Source organism: Ranitomeya imitator, chromosome 5 (genome assembly GCF_032444005.1).
Source record: "Ranitomeya imitator isolate aRanImi1 chromosome 5, aRanImi1.pri, whole genome shotgun sequence".
Taxonomy (NCBI): domain Eukaryota; kingdom Metazoa; phylum Chordata; class Amphibia; order Anura; family Dendrobatidae; genus Ranitomeya; species Ranitomeya imitator.
In genome coordinates this window covers 448203731-448227492 of record NC_091286.1, presented here as the reverse complement: position 1 = coordinate 448227492, position 23762 = coordinate 448203731, and the positions used below count along the sequence as shown (strand labels likewise).

The window sequence follows — 23762 nt, the reverse complement described above, 5'->3', positions numbered from 1 at the left end:
TACGCCGTAAGGGTTTAAAATCCTGCAGTGCCCGCAAGGTCCCCCCTGCTCAAGAAGGCACATGTACATGTGTAGGCCCATCTGAAGTTTGCCAATGAACACCTGGATGATTCTGTGAGTGATTGGGAGAAGGTGCTGTGGTCAGATGACACAAAAATTGAGCTCTTTCACATTAACTTAACTTGCCGTGTTTGGAAGAAGAGAAATGCTGCCTATGACCCAAAGAACACCATCCCGACTGTAAAGCATGGAGGTGGAAACCTTATGTTTTGGAGGTGTTTCTCTGCTAAGGGCACAGGACTATTTTTCTGCTCCAATGGGAGAATGGATGGAGCCATGTACCGTAAAATCCTGAGTTACAACTTCCTTCCCCCCACCAGGACATTAAAATGGGTCGTGGCTGAGTCTTCCAGCAAGACAATGACCCAAAACAAACAGCCAAGACAACAAAGGAGTGGCCCAAAAAGAAACACATTAAGGTCATGGAGTGGCCTAGCCAGTCTCCAGACCTTAATCCCATAGAAAACTTATGGAGGGAGTTGAAGCTCTGAGTCGCCAAGTGACAGCCTCAAAATCTTAATGATTTAGAGATGATTTTCAAAGAGGAGTGGACCAAAATTCCTCCTGACGTGTGCAAACTTCATCATCAACTACAAAAAACGTCTGGCTGCTGTGCTTGCCAACAAGGGTTTTGCCACCAAGTATTAAGTCTTGTTTGCCAGAGGGATCAAATACTTATTTCTCACTGCAAAATGCAAATAAATAAATATAATTTATACAATGTGATTTTCTGGATTTTATTTTTGATAATATATCTCTCAGTGTTAAAATTAACCTACCTTTAAAATTATAGACTGTTCATGTCTTTGTCAGTGGGCAAGCTTACAAAATCAGGAAGGGATCAAATACTTATTTCCTTCACTGTATACACAAATGAAACCATTCTGCCGCCTCACCAACCACCCGAGCTGCCGCCCCACCAACCACCCGAGACGCTGCCGCGTCACCAATCACCCGAGCTTCTGCGTCGCTACCGCCAAAGCTGCCACCTCACCAACCACCCGAGCTGCCACCTCTCCAACCACCAGAGCTGCCACCTCACCAACCACCAATGCTGCAGCACACTAACCTGCTATCTCTTCCCCATTATCCCAAAGAATGTAAGTCCGCAAGGACAGGGTCCTCTCCCCTCTGTACAAGTCTGTCATTGCAAATTTGTTTACTGTTAACGATATCTATAACCCTGTATGTATACCCCTTTTCACATCTACAGCACCATGGAATTAATGGTGCTATATAAATAAATAATAATAATAATGAAAGCTGATTATGAGAAGTCACCTGAAATTACAGGTACACAAGAGTTTTAGATATTATTATTATTATAGCGCCATTTATTCCATGGCGCTTTACATGTGAGGAGGGGTATACATAATAAAAAAAGGTACAATAATCTTGAACAATACAAGTCACAACTGGTACAGGAGGAGAGAGGACCCTGCCCGCGAGGGCTCACAGTCTGCAATGTTAGGGAGAAAGTATTTTTTTTTCATTGTTGCCTTTCAGAGACATTTGTATTTTCTTCAATTATTTAGCTTATCTTAGAGAGTAAGACTTTTTGGTGGACGAGTTGTATTTTTCAATGGCACAATATGCAATATATACAATTTATGGTTGGCTTTTATGGGTGGTCTGAATATGACAATATATAAAGAAATTAAGAGAAAAGTTAGATTTTTTTTTGAGAGGGTGATCCTCAAATGATCACAGAAAACTTTAGTGGTCTCTAATCACTACATAATGAACAATGTAGCCGTTTGAAAAAAAATTAAAAAAATATAGATGTGTAGCACTAGACTAACAGATGTTAACGTTTCACAAAATTCTTGAGCCAACTAAAGTCAGTAATTAATTAAAAATATTATTTGTCAATACACATTACAGTGGAAAAACAAAAAGTTTACCTTTAGCTCTGCGAATTAGAGGGAGACAGGCTTTGGTAGTTCGGACGGTGCCCCATAGATTCACCTCAGCCACTTCTTTGTAGGTCTCCATACTAGTGAACTCCACTTCTCCAAATGTAGATATTCCAGCATTGTTCACAACACCCCATAACCCTAAACAATGGAAAATAAGATATTTAATGTACATAAGTAAATTCCGCACTTATCTTTTGTGCCCAGCATAGGCGATAAGGACCAAGCTGTTAAAATGGTTATGTACATTGAACAAATAATATTTATCAGAGTTTGGGTTCCTTACAGGAGGTGGCAAATGGATGGAATCTATCACCAGGTTTATGCCATCTAATCTGAGTACAGCATAACGTAGGGGCAGAGACCCTGATTCCAGTGATTTGTCACTTACTGGGCTGCTTTATGTAGTTTTAATAAAACCTCTGTTTCATAAGCAGGAGACTGTCACTAAAGGACTAATAAAGCTGCTGCCATGTAACCGGCCATAGTCATGAACTCGGTATAACGCACCCCCACCATTGATTGGCAGCTTTCTGCCTATGCACCGTGTACACACAAAGCTGCCAATCAGTGGTGTGGGCGGGGTTATACAGGGCTCAGCATTCAGGAAACATTGATTGTATCAAAATTACAGCAAGCAGGTCAGTAAGTGACTCAATGGGTCTCTGTCCCGTGCATCATGCTTCTCTCAGAAGGATGAGCTAAAACTTGGGTGACAGATTCCCTTTAAAATCAACTTTCTTTTTTGCAGTTTAGAATTTTTTTTATCTACAAACTATACAGATTGTTGCTCATTAGGTACAATGATGTTGGAAGGTAGAGGGGGGCAGCCTGGTGGGTGGCAAAGTCTATGGGAACAGGAGAGCAGATTTCAAAAGTAAGGCTATGTTCACACCTTGCGTCGGGTCCCTGCGGGTTCTCCCGCAGCGGATTTGATAAATCTGCAGGGCAAAACAACTGCGGTTCTCCCTGCAGATTTATCGCGGTTTGTTCCGCGTTTTCCGCTGCGGGTTTCCGCCTATACTATTGATGCTGCATATGCAGCAATATGCAGCATCAATAGTAATGTTAAACATAATAAAAATTGGTTATACTCACCCTCTGACGTCCCGATCTCCTGGGCGCTGCACCCGGCGGTCCGGTTCCTAAGATGCTGTGGGAGAAGGACCCTTCGTGACGTCACGGTCATGTGACCGCGACGTCACCGCAGGTCCTGGTCGCACAGCAACTCTGACCGGACGGCCGCGTGCAGCGCCCAGGAGCTCCGGACATCAGAGGGTGAGTATAACCAGATTTTTTATTTTTTAACCCCAAATATGGTTCCCAGGGCCTGGAGGAGAGTCTCCTCTCCTCCACCCCGGGTACCACCCGCACATTATCCGCTTACTTCCCGCAACGTGGGCACAGCCCCATGCGGGAAGTAAGCGGTTCAATGTATTCCTATGGGTGCAGAATCGCAGCGATTCTGCACAAAGAAGTGACATGCTGCGGGTTGTAAACCGCTGCGTTCCCGCGCGGTTTTTCCCGCAGCATGTGCACAGCGGTTTGCGGTTTCCATAGGGTTTACATGTTACTGTAAACGCTATGGAAACTGCTGCGGACCCGCAGCATCAAAATCGCGGCGGTTCCGCGGTAAAAACCGCTAAGTGTGAATATAGCCTAACCGTCATTTTAATTTTCTCTCATAAATCAATAGCACACATGAAAACAAGAAACTGTGTAATATATCTTATCAGAGAAATCTGCTTCTTTCTCTGCCAAAATTGTTCTGTCATTATCCAAATTCTCAATTCTGAGGTCAAATCTGTATTCAGTGAGGACTTTCCCATTACTGAGACAGGAGATGACACCAGCTACTGATGAGAGTCTATTTAGATAGAAGGGAGTAGAGGAGGAGGTGTTCTATCTCTAGCTCCTCCCTCCTCCGCTCAGCTTCGGTATAAATATATATATGTATGTAATAGACTGTAGACTTGTGTGTGTGTAATAAATATCCTTTATGGATACACTTATGTCTCAGAATATAGTATAAGGAACAGATAACTAAGGCATTACTAAGTTGTATATTAATTATTAATAGTCAAGTTCGATGTTAATTGGTAATATTGGTGTTTCACTAGAGGTGCAGGGAGAGTTCCACTCCTGCCCCTGGAAGATGATAGGCGAAACGTGCGTCGGGGTGAGGGGGATGCCAGACCTGTCCTGACTGCTGTACTTTTATATAGGTAGTACCTTTATTAATTGCACTACTTACAATATACTAGCATGCATGGAGTTCATTTTTAACTATAGCCACTGGGGACGGCATTTGATGGTTGGCCTTCTTTTGTATGTATTTATATTGACACATTACCAGGACCACATCGTTTGCTTCCAACAACTGCCTTTCATCACTGTGACTTTATTCTGCATTGTGGTTATGATTGAAAGAAAAAAAAAAATTCTTGATACTAATATATACAAACATTGCAGATATAAAATTACTTGTGATAAAATTATTGCACTAGTGGTCTGCTTTTTCATTATGTTGTCAAGCGTGAGGTCAGACTCAGATAGTGAATATATTATATTTTCTCTTCTTATTACCCTTATGACAATGTAAGATAAATACATGGCACTAGACTCACAAGACGGAATACTGGACACTCTGTTATAGAATATATACAGTGTTTTTATTTTTTATATTGTCTTTTAATGCAATGCAAATATTTTATTTATTTTACTCACTTATACAGCATCAGTAATTTCACAGCGCTATACAGACATTATTATCACTGTCCCTATTGGGGCTCACAATCTAAATTCCCTATCAGTATGTCTTTGGAATGTGGGAGGAAACCGGAGAACCTGGAGGAAATCACGCAAACACGGGGAGAACATACAAACTCTTTGCAGATGTTGTCCTTGGTGGGATTTGAACCCAGGACCCCAGTGCTGCAAGGCTGCAGTGCTAACCACTGAGCCACAGTGCTAACCAGACTGTTTTTTAATTTAGTGAGTCTCTTAATTCGGAAATAATTTATGTTAGTCAGAATTTGAGTACGGTAAGTATATTCTGGCAGAGCAATGATTACTGGATAAACACTGATCTCTGCATTTCATGTCTAGCCACTAATTTCAACCAACAATTGTACCCTCTATGATCGCCAGGTACCTTCTCAGTGAAGGGGGGTTATAAATAATGGATGACCCCCTTTGCTGGGTTTATGGATCTGGGTGGATGAATAGGCGAAAAAATCCCATCTATTCATTACAGATTTATAAATATGGAAGCGGGTGGATCTTACATTTGTTTTTTGGACTTACAGATACTACATGTCTCCTCACAACAAAAATGTAATTAGCAGATTTAAAGAGATCCTGTCACCATGAAAATGCCATCCTGTCTACAGGCTCCATGTTATAGAGCAGGAGGAGCTGAGCAGATTGATATATAGTTTTGAGAGAACAGATTCAGTATAACCTGTGCGTTAATCATCAAATTCTCTGCTCTTCTGGTCCAGTGGGCGGTCCTATCAGTGACTGACAGCTGTCTCTGTATGCACATTTATACAAAGATAGTTGTCAGTCACTGATAGGACCGCCCACTGGACCCAAAATCCCAGAAAGAGCAGAGGTCTCTCTTAACGCTATCAACCTGCAGATTAATAGCGTTTTCTGACCAGACAAGTTCCCTTTAACTTCCTCAGACCACCAGGGAAATTTTAATTACATTGGCAGTCTATACGCATTAAATGGCTGTTGACCGAACAATGTTGCCGATTGACATCTTAGCCAACACTCTCATACACTACAAGCGCTCCTGTGTTCTCTATGAGAAAGCCACCAGCCAGGGAGAACCATGCCAGGCGCATCGAAAATGCGTAACTGCCATCTTCCTTGATCTTATTAGTCTGTGGGTGCCACCATACAAATAAGTCTGTTGGCCAAACCTGTCAATATCAGCAGGTTCTGTAGACATTAGTCTAATGTGTATGGGGCCTTAATAAATATTTTATTTTCTATGTCTACATCTGGTTCTTACAGTCCAAGAGATACAGTATATGCGGTATTCGGCATACTTGTTATTACCGGGGACTCACCCTTTTCTGGGTCTTTCAAGTTTTCTTTTATAAATTCCACAGCTGTGTCCACTTCTTCCTGTTTCACTACATTCAGCTGTATAGTCCTCATCCTATCACTTGTCATGTTGTCCAGCTCCTTCACGCCAGCATCTCCCTTGTCCTATGATGGCAATAATACGAGCTCCAGTTAAAACTAATTACTCTGAGGTTTTTGTATGAATGCCGGTCTAGAGCACAGAACAACTGACAGGGACAACCTGACTGTCTGTGCACTAGTCATATGTTTTTATCTGTTACAGATTTCCATCAACTCCTAAAGCTGGAAAAGCAATTTCAACTTCCTAAAAAAAACACACAAATCTTACCACCAATAACCTCTGCAGAGAAAAAAAAATGATAGGGAATTAGCAGGATTACTGCTGATTATTAGACCAGAAGCTTTTAGGCCTTGATGTGTGACATCAATTATCATGTTTAGCTTTGAAGTCAATACATTTCTGTTCATGTTTGATTTGTCTGTTCTGAGATATTGATCTCTCACACAATGACTTGGTTCCTCAGCAGGGGTTGCCATGTTGTAAAGTAAACCATATCACACAGAGATGATTAGGCGACCTTGTGGCCATACACAGGACCTCAGCTCTGACATTGCATTCTCTAAAGGTACCGTTACACTAAACGTTTTACCAACGATCACGACCAGCGATACGACCTGGCCGTGATCGTTGGTAAGTCGTTGTGTGGTCGCTGGAGAGCTGTCACACAGACAGCTCTCCAGCGACCAACGATGCCGAAGTCCCCGGGTAACCAGGGTAAACATCGGATTACTAAGCGCAGGGCCGCGCTTAGTAACCCGATGTTTACCCTGGTTACCATTGTAAAAGTAAAAAAAAAAACAGTACATACTCACATTCCTGTCACGTCCCCCAGCGTCAGCTTCCCTGCACTGTGTAAGCGCCGGCCGTAAAGCAGAGCGGTGACGACACCACTGTGCTCTGCTTTACGGCCGGCCGGCGCTGACACAGTCAGTGTGGGAAGCTGACGCCGGGGGACGTGACAGGAATGTATGTACTGTTTTTTTTTTTTTTAACTTTTACAATGGTAACCAGGGTAAATATCAGGTTACTAAGCGCGGCCCTGCGCTTAGTAACCCGATATTTACCCTGGTTACCAGTGAACACATCGCTGGATCAGCGTCACACACGCCGATTCAGCGATGACAGCAGGTGATCAGCGACCAAAAAAAGGTCCTGATCATTACCAACGATCTCCCAGCAGGGGCCTGATCGTTGGTCGCTGTTACGCATAACGATTTCGTTAACGATATCATTGCTACGTCACAAAAAGCAATGATATCGTTAACGAAATCGTTATGTGTGAAGGTACCTTTAGGCTGGTTTCACATTTGCGGTTAAGTCCGCAGCGTATCGTCCGCAACTGCATGCACAAACGCATGCAAACGTCTGGTAACGCAGCGTTTATTATCCGCATCAGCTTACACATGATAGTAAAAAAAACCGCAGCGTTTGCATGTGTTTTACATGTGTTTGCGCTTTTTATGCGCATGCATTTGGTATTTCCAGGAGGGTGTGTCTTTAATGGGCATGTCTTATTTAATCAGTTCCTGGACATGCGCAGTCCGAAGTACGAAACTGCATCAAACGCATGCGTACGCAAAGACATTCCCATAGACAGTAATGCGTTTTTTTGCCGCATTCCTTGAGCTTACAACCGCTTACGTTTCTAGGCGGTAAATTGACACCTCTAAAATTACTACATGCTGCGTTTACCGCGCCAAACCGCAGACGACGAAACGACGCATGCGTTGTCAAACGCAGCAAAACGCAACCGATCGCAGACACGTGCGTCCCTAATGTTTAAATATAGGAAAACACAATGCATGCGGATAATTGCGGAAGAAACGCTGCAGACACAACCGCAAATGTGAAAACGGCCTAACAAAGAGCCACAGGGACATGTCACAACACAACTGGTAATGAAGGGGACAACCTACTAGATGTTTGACCGACATTCACCTTCAGAAACAACTTGTTTTATTACCTATAAAAACAGACTTCATTCCTCACCTGCAAGGCTGCGTGTCGTCTCTGCGTTTGTATCTACCTAAATGTTTAGTCGGATTTAGTTCCACGCATATTAGCCTTCCTCCAGAAAAAAAAAAAATAGAAAAACAGATTGTCTCGCTAGTCCCACCTCTACTGGCTACTCTGCAAGTACATGTACAATTCATTAATGAGGTTGCTCTTCCCTGGGAACATTTTTTGTCAAGCCCTATAGCTTGCTAAATCTTAGTAGTGTGTATGGCTACGTTCACACTAGCGTTGCGCCGCCCTGCGTCGGCGACGCAACGCGCGCAAAAACGCGCGCGTTTTGCGACGCGTGCGTCGTTTTTTGACCAAAATCGGACGCACAGAAAATGCAACTTGTTGCATTTTCTTGCGTCCGACGCTAGCGTCGGAAACGACGCAAGTGTCGAAAAACGCCACACAAAAAACGCACGCGTCCCCTATGTTAAACATAGGGGCGCGTCGCCGCTGCGTCGCCGGCGCAACAGCGACGCACATTGGCGGAACGCCAATGTGAACGTAGACTAATATACACACTGTTAGGATTTGGCTCCGCTTGCCAGTTCTAGCAGTCTTTACATGACTGCAGGTATGCGAACGAAAGTAGCAGAAGAGATGTGTTCTAGATGACACACGACTACAACTATGCAAATCACGTGACTGCTGGAGCCGGCAAGAGGAGCCAAATCTTAACAGTTTCTATACTTCACACTGCTAGGATTTAGCAAGCTGAAGGGCCTGCCGAAAATCTCTTTATTGGGAGCTAGCCAAAACCTAACTCAGATAGTACTGGCTCCTCTTGTGGATCTCGAACTGGATCTTCACAAGGGGAATCAGTACTCTTGAAGAGTCAAAATATCTAAGGATTTATTCAAATAAGCTTCGCTCACTTAGGCATGCATTTTCGCAGGGGTGCATAACCTACGGCAATGGGGCCATGTGTGCCCTCTATGCCTTTCTATCATGCCCTCAACTACCTGCTCATAGACATGCCTGGTAGTGTCTGATCTTCTGTATTTTCCATGTTATGGACTAGTAGGGTTTCAGGTAGCACCATAGGGACCATAGTGACATGGCTACACAGTGCACTCCAGTATGTATGGAGTAGATGAAGTAAAGAAGTGGAAAAGCAAGAGTGCTGCCATAATCATTGTAGTTTATGGGAAAAGGGAAGCACTTGGATGTATCAGCGTCTAGCATAAATTACAATTAAGAAATCCCCTTCTGGATTGTGAATGGTAGAAAAGTGGACCTCTATTCTCCTGGTAGGTGGGAGTCCTAAAATGGAATCAGAATCTATTAGATATTTATGTTTTGATGTTTATGATGTTTTATTGTGGCCCATAGGGTTGGTTCAATCTGACAATGTGGCCCTCATGAAAAAAAAGTTCACCCCTTGTATAACCTATTCTCACCAAAGTATATGTTCAACAAATGTATTAGGCAGATTCGTCACAACGCCATCCGTCACCATTGGAATCCATCCTAAAAAGCATACATGCATAGTCTGTTTGGAATAAAGTAGTTGATTGGTTAATTTTACTATGTCAAACAGTGGATTTCCAATAAGAAAAATGCATAGTACAGAGATTCAAATCGGGACACTATATGAAATTCATATGAAACATCCATTTAACCTATATGTTTGAGTGCTAAATGTATTCCTAAAATTTGACATTTCTGTTAGACATTTCTGCAAGGTATGAACATACGCTTATAGTAACATACCTTTAACAGACATCCTGCAAACACTGTGAATCCTTTGCCATGAAGATGCTTAGCCAGTGAAAATCCAAACCCTGAATCACATCCTGTGACAAGCACAGCTTTACTAGCCTGCAAGGATAAAATAAGAACATCTGTGTGTAGAAATAGCCATAATCTATATATTGCCAAATGAGCATATAATATTATGCCAGGAAATACAATATAAAATAAAGGAAATTAAAAACAAAAGTGAAGTAAAAGGACAAAGCAGTACACAACAGAACACGTGCATAAGGCTACGTTCACATTTGCGTTGTGCGGGGCTGCATGCGTCGCAAAACGCAGCACAACGCATGTCCATGCGCCCCCCATGTTAAATATAGGGGCGCATGACGCATGCGTCGCCGCGGGTGTGCCCGACGCAACCGCGCAAAACGCTAATGTGAACGTAGCCTAACATGGTTTTCCACGTGGGATATTTACACATCAGGTGAAATAATAGAAAAACATAACTTACAGGGCAGAGCACTTGTAATACAGAGCCTTGAAAAAGTATTCACACCTCGTGAACTTTTCCACATTTTTTCATGTTACACCCACAAACGTAATTGCATTTTATTGGGATTTTATGGATATACCAACACAGAGTTGCAAGAATTTGTGACGTGTAAAGGAAATGCTAAATGGTTTTCTAAATATATTAAAATTATAAATCTGAAAATTGTGATGTACATTTGTAGTCTGGTACCGTCAAATAAAATTCTGAGTGACCAACTGAATCCAAAATTGGGTCCAGCTGTTTATTCTCAGTATAACTACAGCTGTTCTGTGACAACCTCAGGTGGTTGTTTGAGAACATTAGATATCAAACATGGTCACTCTGGAGGAGAAGCAGAGATCTACAGCTCAGGTGAGAGAATCTGTCTATAGGACAACTATTAGTCGTATACTCTGGCTTTTATGGAATAGTTGCAAGAACAAAGCCATTTTTGAAAACAAGCTATAAGGAGTCATGTTTGCAGTTTACAAAGAGCCATGTAGTGAACACCACTAGCACGTGACAGAAAATGCTCTGGTCAGATGAGACCAAAGTAGGATTTTTTCGGCTAAATGCAAAATGCTATGCTTGGCGGAAAAGTAACACTGCACATCATTTTGAAAAACACCATCCCCACTTTTAAACATGGTGGTGGTAGCAGCATCATGCTGTGGGGATGATCTTCTTCAGAAGGGACAGGGAAGCAAGTCAAAGTTGATGGGAAGATGGATGGAGCTAAATACAAGGCAATACTGGAAGAAAACTTTTAGAGCACATATATTAAATTCCGGCCCGCGGTCCAAATCTGGTCTAAGTGATGAGTATATTTGGCCAGGTGGGTCCCCTAAGTATACTTGGTCTGCGACACCGGGCAGGACCTCCACCAGACATCGCACTTTCAACTACATCGGTGCCAATACAGTTGAAAGCAATGAAGGAGCAGAGCGCGTCAGCTGATGGTCCCTTTTCTATCATTCCCCTTCTGCGTATTTCTCAGCACAGCAGGTGCGATGATGTCATTACAACGTGCCCGATGTACTGAGATGTGCAGAGGATCTGAGGACACATAAAGAGACCGGAGCAACAGGGAAACAGGCAGATGTGCAAATGTACTTATTTTTTTTTTTTAACGTGGAACCTATACTGTATGAAGCATGACGTGTGGCCATTATACTGTATGGAGCACCGTGCTGGGCCATTATACTGTATATAGCACTATGTGGTGCCCATTATCCTGTATAGTGACACTATGTGGGGCCATTATTTTGTATGGAGCACTAAGTGAGGCTCAATGTACTATATGGAGCACTATGTGGGGCTCATTTTACAACATGGAGCACTTTTTGTGGACATTATATTGTATGGAGCACTATGTGGGGCTCATGAGATTATATGGAGCACTTTTTGTGGACATTATACTGCATGGAGCACTATTTGGGGCCATTGTACTGTATGGTGCACTTTTTGTGACCATTATACTTTATGGAGCACTATGTGCATCAATTATACTGTATGGAAGGCAATGCAGAGCCCCGTTATACTGTATGGAGGACTATGTGGTGCCTATTGTACTGTATGGATTACTTTTTGTGACCGTAATACTGTATGGAGGGCGGTGTGGGGGATCACAGTTGGAGAATCATACTGTGATAGGACGATAAACATAGGGATGAATGACCTCGGGGAGATCAAAACATCCAACACCGCGGAGACACCATCACGTGTTTCTCAACGCAGTGATCCAGAACACTGCCCCCATCCCTTATGGGAAATATGCAAATGCATGTAGAAAAGCCGCGGAGACACCATCACGTGTTTCTCAACGCAAGCAATAAATAGCCAGGTCTTTCACCGGGAAGGAACAACCACGGGAAGGGCAGCATCCCAAAAGAAAAAACCACCTATGCCAAAACATGGTATCCATCCACAGACAGCTGTTTCGGGGTATTTGCCCCTCATCAGTGTGGAGTAGGAAACTGGCTATTAGGAGCAGTGCCTAGTAACAGGACTATAAACATAAGGATGAATGACCTCGAGGTGATCAACCTCGAGACCTCACTTCCGGTATTTTTCCCTCCTCATTTAAGCATGCCATCATACATCCATTACTTAAAAAACCATCCCTCGACCAAAACTGTGCCGCTAATTATAGACCTGTCTCTAATCTTCCATTCATCTCTAAACTCCTCGAACGCCTGGTCCACTCCTGTCTTACCCGCTATCTCTCAGATAACTCTCTTCTCGACCCTCTTCAATCTGGTTTCCGCTCTTTACACTCTACTGAAACTGCCCTCACTAAAGTCTCTAATGACCTACTAACAGCTAAATCTAATGGTCACTACTCCATGCTAATTCTCTTGGATCTCTCTGCAGCATTTGACACTGTGGATCATCAGCTCCTCCTCACTATGCTCCGCTCCATCGGCCTCAAGGACACCGTTCTCTCCTGGTTCTCCTCCTATCTCTCTGACCGATCCTTCACTGTATGTTTCGCTGGTTCCTCCTCCTCTCACCTTCCCCTTACTGTTGGGGTTCCTCAAGGATCAGTCCTAGGCCCCCTCCTCTTCTCTTTGTATACTGCCCCTATTGGACAAACAATCAGTAGATTTGGCTTCCAGTACCATCTCTATGCTGACGACACCCAACTATACACTTCTTCTCCTGATCTCACGCCTGCCTTATTAGAAAACACCAGTGATTGTCTTACCGCTGTCTCTAGCATCATGTCCTCCCTCTATCTGAAACTAAACCTGTCAAAAACTGAACTCCTCGTGTTTTCTCCCTCTACTAACCTACCTTTGCCTGACATTGCCATCTCCGTGTGCGGTTCCACCATTACTCCAAAGCAACATGCCCGCTGCCTTGGGGTCATCCTTGATTCTGACCTTTCATTCACCCCCCACATCCGATCACTGGCTCGCTCTTCTTACCTGCATCTCAAAAACATTTCTAGAATTCGCCCTTTTCTTACTTTCGACTCTGCAAAAACTCTTACTGTTTCACTTATTCATTCTCGTCTGGACTATTGTAACTCTCTACTAATCGGCCTCCCTCTTACCAAACTCTCCCCGCTCCAATCTGTCCTGAATGCTGCTGCCAGGATCATATTCCTCACCAACCGTTACACCGATGCCTCTACCTTGTGCCAGTCATTACACTGGTTACCCATCCACTCAAGAATCCAGTACAAAACTACTACCCTCATCCACAAAGCACTCCATGGCTCAGCACCACCCTACATCTCCTCTCTGGTCTCAGTCTACCACCCTACCCGTGCCCTCCGCTCCGCTGATGACCTCAGGTTAGCATCCTCAATAATCAGAACCTCCCACTCCCGTCTCCAAGACTTTACACGTGCTGCGCCGATTCTTTGGAATGCACTACCTAGGATAATACGATTAATCCCCAATCCCCACAGTTTTAAGCGTGCCCTAAAAACTCATTTGTTCAGACTGGCCTACCGCCTCAATGCATTAACCTAACGATCCCTGTGTGGCCTATATTAAAAAAAAAAAAAAAAAAATTAATTAACTGGTTCATGCAGCTTTACATGAACACCCAAGCCTTACACTATGGCTGGTCCGAATAACTATAGCAATTGTTACCATCCACCTCTCGTGTCTCCCCTTTTCCTCATAGTTTGTAAGCTTACGAGCAGGGCCCTCACTCCTCTTGGTATCTGTTTTGAACTGTATTTCTGTTATGCTGTAATGTCTATTGTATGTACAAGTCCCCTCTATAATTTGTAAAGCGCTGCGGAATATGTTGGCGCTATATAAATAAAAATTATTATTATTATTATTATTATTATCAAAACATCCAACACCGCGGAGACACCATCACGTGTTTCTCAACGCAGTGATCCAGAACACTGCCCCCATCCCTTATGGGAAATATGTAAATGCATGTAGAAAAGCCGCGGAGACACCTGTTGTGAATTCTGTGGCCAAGCTCCCTCCTGTGGTCGTGAGAGGTACTGCGGCTGGTTCTGTCTATAAGCTTCCTTTGGTGGATGAGAGTGGTACTGCGGCTTCTGAGTTTCCTTCCTCAGGTGACGAGCTTAAGTCGTTAGGTGCTGCTCTATTTAACTCCACCTGGTGCTTTGATCCTGGCCTCCAGTCAATGTTCTAGTATTGGTCTTGCTTCCTCCTGGATCGTTCCTGTGGCCTGTCTTCCTGCATAAGCTAAGTTCTGCTTGTGTTATTTTTGTTTGCTATATTTTCTGTCCAGCTTGCTATATTGGTTTTTCTTGCTTGCTGGAAGCCCAGAGACGCAGAGGGAGCACCTCCGTACCGTTAGTCGGTGCGGAGGGTCTTTTTGCCCCTCTGCGTAGTTGTTTGTAGGTTTTTGTGTTGACCGCAAAGCTATCTTTCCTATCCTCGGTCTATTCAGTAAGTCGGGCCTCACTTTGCTAAATCTATTTCATCTCTGTGTTTGTATTTCATCTTTACTCACAGTCATTATATGTGGGGGGCTGCCTTTTCCTTTGGGGAATTTCTCTGAGGCAAGGTTGGCTTATTTTTCTATCTTCAGGGCTAGTTAGTTTCTCAGGCTGTGCCGAGTTGCATAGGGAGCATTAGGCGCAATCCACGGCTGCCTCTAGTGTGGTGTGATAGGATTAGGGATTGCGGTCAGCAGAGTTTCCACGTCTCAGAGCTCGTCCTATGTTTTTGGTAAATGTCAGGTCACTTTGTGTGCTCTGAACTTCAAGGTCCATTGTGGTTCTGAATTACCTGTTCACAACAGACACCATCACGTGTTTCTCAACGCAAGCAATAAATAGCCAGGTCTTTCACCTGGAAGGAACAACCACGGGAAGGGCAGCATCCCAAAAGGGAAAACCACCCATGCCAAAACATGGTATCCATCCACAGACAGCTGTTTCGGGGTATTTGCCCCTCATCACGTGATGGTGTCTCCGCAGTGTTGGATGTTTTGATCTCCCCGAGGTCATTCATCCTTATGTTTATAGTCCTTTTACTAGGCACTGCTCCTAATAGCCAGTTTCCTACTCCACACTGATGAGGGGCAAATACCCCAAAACAGCTGTCTGTGGATGGATACCATGTTTTGGCATAGGTGTTTTTTCCCTTTTGGGATGCTGCCCTTCCCGTTGTTGTTCCTTCCCAGTGAAAGACCTGGCTATTTATTGCTTGCGTTGAGAAACACGTGATGGTGTCTCCGCGGCTTTTCTACATGCATTTGCATATTTCCCATAAGGGATGGGGGCAGTGTTCTGGATCAATGCGTTGAGAAACACGTGATGGTGTCTCCGCGGTGTTGGATGTTTTGATCTCCCCGAGGTCATTCATCCTTATGTTTATAGTCCTTTTACAAGGCACTGCTCCTAATAGCCAGTTTCCTTCTCCACACTGATGAGGGGCAAATACCCCGAAACTGACGAAGCCATTCAGGTGAAACGCGCGTCGAGGTTCCCCCTCTCTGCCTGCAGCACTTGGTAATCCACTGCCGTCATGTCTCAAGGTAACAGCATATAATCTCCAGTTTACCTATTGTATCTATAACTACGTTGCTTGTACCTTGTTATACACCCCCTGATTACTATCACATTTCAGGGCATTGACATAGGTGTTCGCTCACTGTTTACATCATGTGCACATTCAAGAGCATTACCCCAGAGCATTTTCCCTTATCCATTTGTCTGCAGTCAGAGTAGGGTGCTCTATATATTTTTCCTTGCTGTCTTTAGCATTGTGTGATTCCATCTTTCACATGCCATTTTTTTAGCTGTTCCTCTTGAATACCCGTTTTTGTCTCTATTGTATGATTCTTTATTATTACCTGTTTTGTATATTTATACTTTAATAAAATTATACTAGCATACTTCTGGAGTACCTCTATTTTGCATGCACAGACCCAGGTTCATTACCTCTCCCCTCATGATCCTGTGGATCGGGGCTCTATCTGTAGGTCTGGTGCTTTGTGTTTTTTAGGTTTATATGTTCAGGCTTAGAGGTACGCCCCCTGTTGGCCGAGAGGGCATTTATGTTTAGGGTTTTTTTTTATAAATCTCATTAAGAATCTGTGGCAAGACTTGAAAATTGCTGTTCAGATGCCTCCATACAATCTCACTGACCTAGAGCTAGTCTGCAAAGAAGAATGGGGAAAAATTTCAACCCCCAGATCTTGAAGTCTGGTAGATACTAGTGATGAGCGAAAAGCATTGTGCTCGGGTCTCCCTGAGCACGCTCGGGTGATCTCCGAGTATTTTTAGTGCTCGGACACTTAGTTTTCCATGCCTCAGCTGCATGATTTACGGCTGCTAGCCAGACAGAATACATGTGGGGATTGCCTGTTTGTTAGGGAATGCCTACATGTATTCAGTCTGTCCAGCAGCCGTAAATCATGCAGCTGAGGCGAGGAAAACTAAATCACCGAGCTCTAAGAAATACTCGGAGATCACCCGAACACAGTGCTATTCGCTCATCACTAGTAGATACATACCCAAAAAGACTTGCAGCAATAATTGCAGCGAAAGCTGGTCCTACAGAGTATTGACTCAGGAGGGCTAAATACTAAAGAACGGCACAAATTTCAGATGAATATTTTTTAAATATTTAAAAAAAAAACTTGTATCATTTCCCAGTTCACAAATACTTACTGTCTGTTGGCATATCACCTAAAATCTCAATAAAATACATTTAAATTTGAGGATGTAAGTGAAAAAATATGGAAAAGTTCATAGGGTATGCATACTTTTTCAACACACTAACTACTGTACATATGGTAAAAGTATAATTTCAGTATCAGAACAAATTTAGTCGGAGTTGTCTACAACGTAATAAGTAATAAACAGCATGTGAAACAAGACACTTATCTGGGAAATATAAATGGAGGGAATAGATATACGTGTAGTACGTACATACCTCTTCGGGTTGACTTGCGTAGGAACGGTTCGGCACAATGGAAGACAACTTTTGTAGACATCTAAGAAGTGTGAAAAAGAAAACAGAAATCCAATTATCAAATACATTTAACTTAAAAATTCAAAAATTTATACAGAATAAGGAACCTGATAAATAAATGTAGAAGAGGGCAGTACATAATTGCAGTATGATATTTTGTTTTTACGTTTCCTGCACTAAATGTTTTTATTTTTGTCCATGCAGCAAAAGATAAAAGAGTGGCACTCACGGTCCTTAAAATTTACTTTATTTTGGCAATTTTAAAACATCCTGACATGTTGAAGTGCCTGTGCGTGAAACGATCGTCGTCCAGTTCTTTGTTCAGTTCTAAGCCATTCCGTTGTCCCTCTGGAAGCAAGAACATGACATCTGACTTGCGGAAGGGAGCCGTCCGTGAGATGTACCTTCGAAGAGCACTAACCACATAAAGAGTGTGCAGAGCTTCCTCAACGCGATGCACTGTGTCGGGCATAATGAAGGCAGAATAATCTCTTCATTGAGGTGAAAGGAGGAAACGACCTTGGGTAGAAAAAAGGGAGAAGTCCTCAAGACTGCCTTATCCGGATGAAAAATCAGAAACGGGGGTCGGCAGGAGAGAGCCGCCAACTCCAAGACACGCCTTATTGACGTAATAGCCACTAGAAATACTGCCTTCCAGGAAAGGAAGGTCAGAGATACGTCCAGCAGTGGCTCAAAAGGGGCCTCCTGAAGAGCTCCAAGGACCAAATTAAGATCCCATGGATCCAAAGGCATTTTATAGGGAGGCGCCACACAGGAAACCCCCTGAATGAATGTCTTAACCGGTAATCTGGTGGCAATTTTTTGTTGAAAAAGGACTGACAATGCTGACACTTGTCCCTTGAGGGAGCTAAGTGCGAGACCCGATTCTAGTCCTGATTGAAGAAATTCCAATATGGAAGGGATGGAAAATACCAGAGGGGATCGTCCACGGGCTTTGCACCACGCGAAGAAGATTCGCCAGGTGCACTGATAAATGCGCATGGACATGGGCTTTCTAGCGCTAATCATGGTGGAGGACACCTCAGGAGAGAATCCAGCTTGGGCTAGAATCCATGATTCAACGACCACGCCGTCAAATACAGGGCCCCGGAGTTCTGGTGGTAAATTGGGTCCTGTGAGAGAAGATCCATGAGATCTGGAAGCCGCCAGGGGACGTCGGTGACCAGCTGAACCAGTTCCGCGTACCATGCCCGGCACGGCCAGTCCGGCGCAATTAAGATCACTGGTACCCCCTCTGCCCTGATCTTCTTGATGACCTCAGTAGCAGGGAGAGGGGAGGAAAATGTACGGAAGGTGGAATTGATGCCACGGTAGAACCAAGGCGTCTGCTCCGATGGCGCGTGGATCAAGTGATCGGGCAATGAACTGGGGGACCTTGTTATTGAGGCTTGAGGCCATGAGGTCCACATCCGGGGTCCCCCAGCGATGGTAAATCTGCTGGAAAACTTCCAGGTGAAGGGACCACTCTGGCGACTGAGGAAGTCCGCCGCCCAATTCTCCACACCTGGTATGTGGATCGCCGAGATCGGCGAATGGTTGCGCTCGGCCCAGCGGAGGATGTGGGTCACTTCGAGCATGGCCGCCTTGCTGCGGGTTCCTCCTTGATGGTTGACGGGAAAAAAACCTCTATTTTGTATCCGGAGGACTCCAGTTCTCTGACCCACTCGTCGTGGCTGACCGAGAGCCAGGCTTGGCGGGACGAAAGTAAACGGCCGCCTACTTGGTCGATGTCCCCTGGATGTTGCAACGAGTCATTGAGTGGAAGGTCTAAGGGATCTGGATCCCTTAGATCCAGATGACCTCAGTCTGGGTTTCTAGCTATGGTTAGGTCTGTATGAGACCTGGGAACCTCTGTCTCCGCGTGAAGCTCGTCCTGATCCGGGGGAGGTGGAAGACCAATTGGGATTGTTGCGAAAGGGCCGGAATCAAGGTTGTTGATGATACCGAAATGGCTGGGTAGGCTTTTGTTGAGGAAGAAATTTATTCTTTCCTCCGGTGGCGTCAGAGATAATTTGGTCTAGCTTTTCAACGAATAAGATTTTTTGGAAGCCAAATCTGCTCGCCAATCTCTGAGCCACAGGGCTCTTCTGATAGATAATTCATTTGCAGCTGCTTGTGCAGTGCAATTGGCCGCGTCTATTGAGGCTTGAGCAATCTGGTTGGCCAGGTTGATTGCCTCAGGGGGGAGATTACTGTCGTGGATGGTTGTGGTCAGTACCTCAGCCCAAGCAACCATAGCCTTAGCCACCCAAGTAGCGGTGAAAGATGGAAAGATGACACTCCTGTCGCCTCAAAGACAGATCGAGCCAGGTAGTCAATTTGGCGGTAGGAGGGATTTTTGACTGAAGAACCGTCAGACAAAGAAAGGAGCGTCTTGGAGGCGAGATGCGATATTGCAGGGTCCACTGAAGGGGACTGCAGCCATTCCTTCATTAGTTCCTGAGCGAAGAGGTATTTGGACTCAATCTGCTTTTGACCCGTGAAACGTTTATCGGCCCGGTCCCTGTGTTTCTGGACAATGTCCTTAAATTCAGGATGAGTGACAAATACCCTTTAGACACGTTTAGACTTTTTGAAAGACACCACGTGTTCCTGAGTGGAAACGGATTCCTCGTCCACCTTCAGGGTCTTGTTGACCGCCTCAATAAGAGAATCAAGCGTCTCTTGAGAAGTCGAGGAATCCTGAACTAAAGATGCATCGGACTCATATTCAGAGTCATGTGCATTGCGGTTCTCAAGAGAAGGGGAACGAGATATTGAACTTGCAGAGGCTGAAGCACAAGCGGCCGTGGACAGGGGACGCGATATGGGTCCGTTTTCTGGCACCCTGAGCCCTTAGTGACAGGGTGCGCCCCCTGCTGGTGGATAGATCCGTACCGTCGCCAGAGTCCTCTGCGGTAGACAATAAGGCGTTCTGACTTAGAGAGGGACCCCGGAGGGAATCTACTGCCTTGGCCAGTGAAGTCATAGAACGTGACAGGGAAGCGGCCCACTCAGGGGTACTAGGCTCCACAGGGTTGGTGGCAGCGGGAGGCGACTGCACACTGGCTGAATCACAATCCGCACATAACGGGGTATTGTGAGCTCGAGGCAAGGCAGTATGAGAAGTGGCACATGATGTAAAAAACACAGTGTGCTTTTTTGTTAACCTTTTTGGCCGCTTTAGGGTGAGACATAGTGTGCCTTTAAAGATGAGGACCAGATATGCAGGGTATGCACTTGCAGGGAAGGGTTAAGCTCTCCTCTACAGCTTACCCCACGGTCCTGTGCCTGTGTCCCCAGGGAGGAATAGGAGAAGATCGGCGCCTTCAGAGCAGTCAGGTCAGCGTTTTCGGACGGTTTCTCCGCAGAAGTGGAGTGCCTAGATGGCCCCCGAGATTTGCAGGGCGCTTCTCGTTCCAAACAAGAAGTGCCTGGATAGTGGGCGGGGCTCCGGTGGTGGGAATTAAGCTTGTGGCCTAGCTCGGCTGAAAAGCCGGGGACTAAATTTCTGGAGCCTGCTGGTGGTGCGCGCCGGCGGCCCGCGATGGAGCGCCAACTGACCGCCGCTGACGTCCAGCCAGCGGCACCTCTCCCCGGGGACCAGAACCGCACCTTCCCACGCAGGTAGCGTGAGGAAGGGAATTACTCACCGCCACCGAGTAGGAATGCAGCCTCCATTTGTGAGGGTATGAGCTCAATCCATCCTCTCTTTGTCGGGGGATGGAGAGGACCCTCCGTTCATCTTCATCTATGCCTGCCGCAGGGGACTTACAGCTGTCGTTGGGACTGCATGACGCCATTAGGTAAGGGCCTTGATATGCGGTGGAGCCCAGGAGAGTCACATAAGAGCCAGAACTCTATGGCTCGCCATCTTACAGGGGGGAGATCAGAACAGTATAGGAACCGTCGCCCCAAGCGTAGATTAGGCATGCCCCAGTCGTCGCAGAACAGGGTACGGGGAGGTATACTCCGCGTTCTCGCCTGTTGATGGTTCGGGGGAGAGCGGACCCTTGAAAGGAATCCGTCGCCCCCTTCACTCCGTTAATTAAAAAATAAAAATTTACAGAAAATAAAAAAGAAAATAAAAACGTTGGGGTCTGAAACAGATCCAAGCGCCTCCTACAGACACTAAGCAAGAACTGGTTGAATATTGCCCAGTGAGAGGGTGTATACTGCAGGGGATGAGTTAATCTTTTTGTGTTAACTTATCTATCGGACCGGACCGCAGCCGGACCGCCCCTGGGTGAGTATAATCTAACCTCTTTTTCTCATCTTTTAGGATACATCGGGGGCTTATCTACAGCATTCCAGAATGCTGTAGATAAGCCCCTGATGCTGGTGGGCTTAGCTCACCTTTGATTTTGGGGGTGACACGTTCCCTTTAAGTACTCACATAAATAGCGTAGGTGAAAAGCTGAGGCACTAACAGATCTTGGTTAGATATCAGTCAAGGCTGCGCACCAACTAGTGGTTGCAGTGTAGTATGAACTTTTAGTTGTGCATTTAATTTTAATTGACACAAAAAGAACCAAGTAGATTTAAAGGGAGTTATTCAGGACTATATTTTTTTTACTATGGGCCTAAAAACTAACAGGCAGCTAGTTGCTAACTACCTGCCTGTTGGGCCTTGTGCTGGCTCAGAGCACTCACCGACCCCTCCTGATTCAGCTGCTCCATATAAAAAGAAAAACCAAAAATATGAGCAGGACTATGAGCTGGTATATGTGCAAGTGTAAGAGCACATTCACACTGTGGCCATTTCACAGGCAAAACCCAAGAAAAAAAAACAAAAAACAAAACAAAATGAGCATATAACTTACAGCAAGTAAATAATAATATATAAATAATATGGGTCCTAACCTGTCTCTAGTATTAAAACCTTACCATGTGTCAAACAACATCTTCATGGATGGGTGACTAGGTCAGAGCCATGTCCTGCTCTGCCCTTATCCACATTGAAGTCGTTTGACACATGGTACCCTATATTATTGACATGTACATACTATTACTATTTGCAGTGGGTGCGGAAAGTATTCAGACCCCTTTAAATGTTTCACTCTTTGTTTCATTGCAGCCATTTGGTAAATTCAAAAAAGCTCTTTTTCACATTAATGTACACTCTGCACCCCATCTTCACTGAAAAGAAACACATGTAGAAATTTTTGCAAATTTATTAAAAAAGAAAAACTGAAATATCACATGGTCATAAGTATTCAGACCCTTTGCTCAGACACTCATATTTAAGTCACATGCTGTCGATTTCATTCTGATCCTCCTTAAGATGGTTCTACTCCTTCATTGGAGTCCAGATGTGTTTAATTAAACTGATAGGACTTGATTTGGAAAGGCACACACCTGTCTATATAAGATCTCACAGCTCACAGTGTACAGTGCATGTCAGACCAAATGAGAATAATGAGGTCAAAGGAACTGGCCAAGGAGCTCAGAGACAGAACAGTGAGAAGGCACAGATCTGTCCAAGGTTACAACAGAATTTCTGCAGTACTCAAGGTTCCTAAGAGCCCAGTGGCCTCCATAATCCTTAAATGGAATAAGTTTGGGACCACCAGAAGTCTTCCTAGACCTGGCCGTCCAGCCAAACTGAGCAATCATGGGAGAAGAGCCTTGGTGAGAGAGGTAAAGAAGAATCCCAAGATCACTGTGGCTGAGCTCCAGAGATGCAGTAGGGAGATGGGAGAAAGTTCCACAAAGTCGGGCCTTTATGGCAGAGTGGCCTAACGGAAACCTCTCCTCAGTGCAAGATATATGAGAGCCCGCACAGAATTTGCTAAAAAACACATGAAGGACTCCCAGATTATGAGGAATAAGATTCTCTGGTCTGATGAGACAAAGACAGACCTTTTTGGTGATAATTCTAAGCAGTATGTGTGGAGAAAACCAGACACTGCTCATCACCTGCCTAACACAATCCCAACAGTGAAACATGGTGGTGGCAGCATCATGCTATGGAGGTGTTTGTCAGCTGCAGGGACAGGACCATTGGTTGTCATTGAAGGAAACATGAATGTGAAGTACAGAGATATCCTGGATGAAAACCTCTTGCAGAGTGTTCTGGATCTCAGACTTGGCCGAAGGTTCACCTTCCAACAAGACAATGACCCTAAGCACACGCTAAAATAACAGTGGCTTCAGAACAACTCTGTGACCATTCTTGACTTGCCCAGCCAGAGCCCTGACCTAAACCCAATTGAGCATCTCTGGAGAGACCTGAAAATAGCTGTCCACCAAAGTTCACCATCCAACTTGATGGAACTGGAGAGGATCTGCAAGGAACAATGGCAGAGGATCCCCAAATCCAGGTTTGAAAAACATACTTCCAAAGAAGACTCATGGCTGTACTAGCTCACAAGGGTGCTTCTACTCAATACTGAGCAAGGGGTCTGAATACTTATGACCATGTGATATTTCAGTTTTTCTTTTTTAATAAATATGTTATAATT

General features: G+C 44.6%; 1 protein-coding gene across 2 annotated transcripts in view; it reads right to left on the bottom strand.

Moving 5' to 3' along the window:
* Window positions 1-23762, bottom strand: part of BDH1 (3-hydroxybutyrate dehydrogenase 1) — a 49592-nt gene that overhangs the window by 7811 nt on the left and 18019 nt on the right. For both annotated transcript variants that reach the window (XR_011312456.1, XM_069727195.1), the window contains exons 3-6: window positions 17260-17320; window positions 9856-9963; window positions 6059-6200; window positions 1965-2117 (exon numbers count right to left, since the gene is read on the bottom strand). Coding sequence is in view for 1 of the 2 variants with exons in the window: in XM_069727195.1 (XP_069583296.1) it covers window positions 1965-2117; window positions 6059-6200; window positions 9856-9963; window positions 17260-17320 (464 nt within the window). In the remaining variant the exon portion in view is untranslated. The remainder of the gene's footprint in view (window positions 1-1964; window positions 2118-6058; window positions 6201-9855; window positions 9964-17259; window positions 17321-23762) is intronic.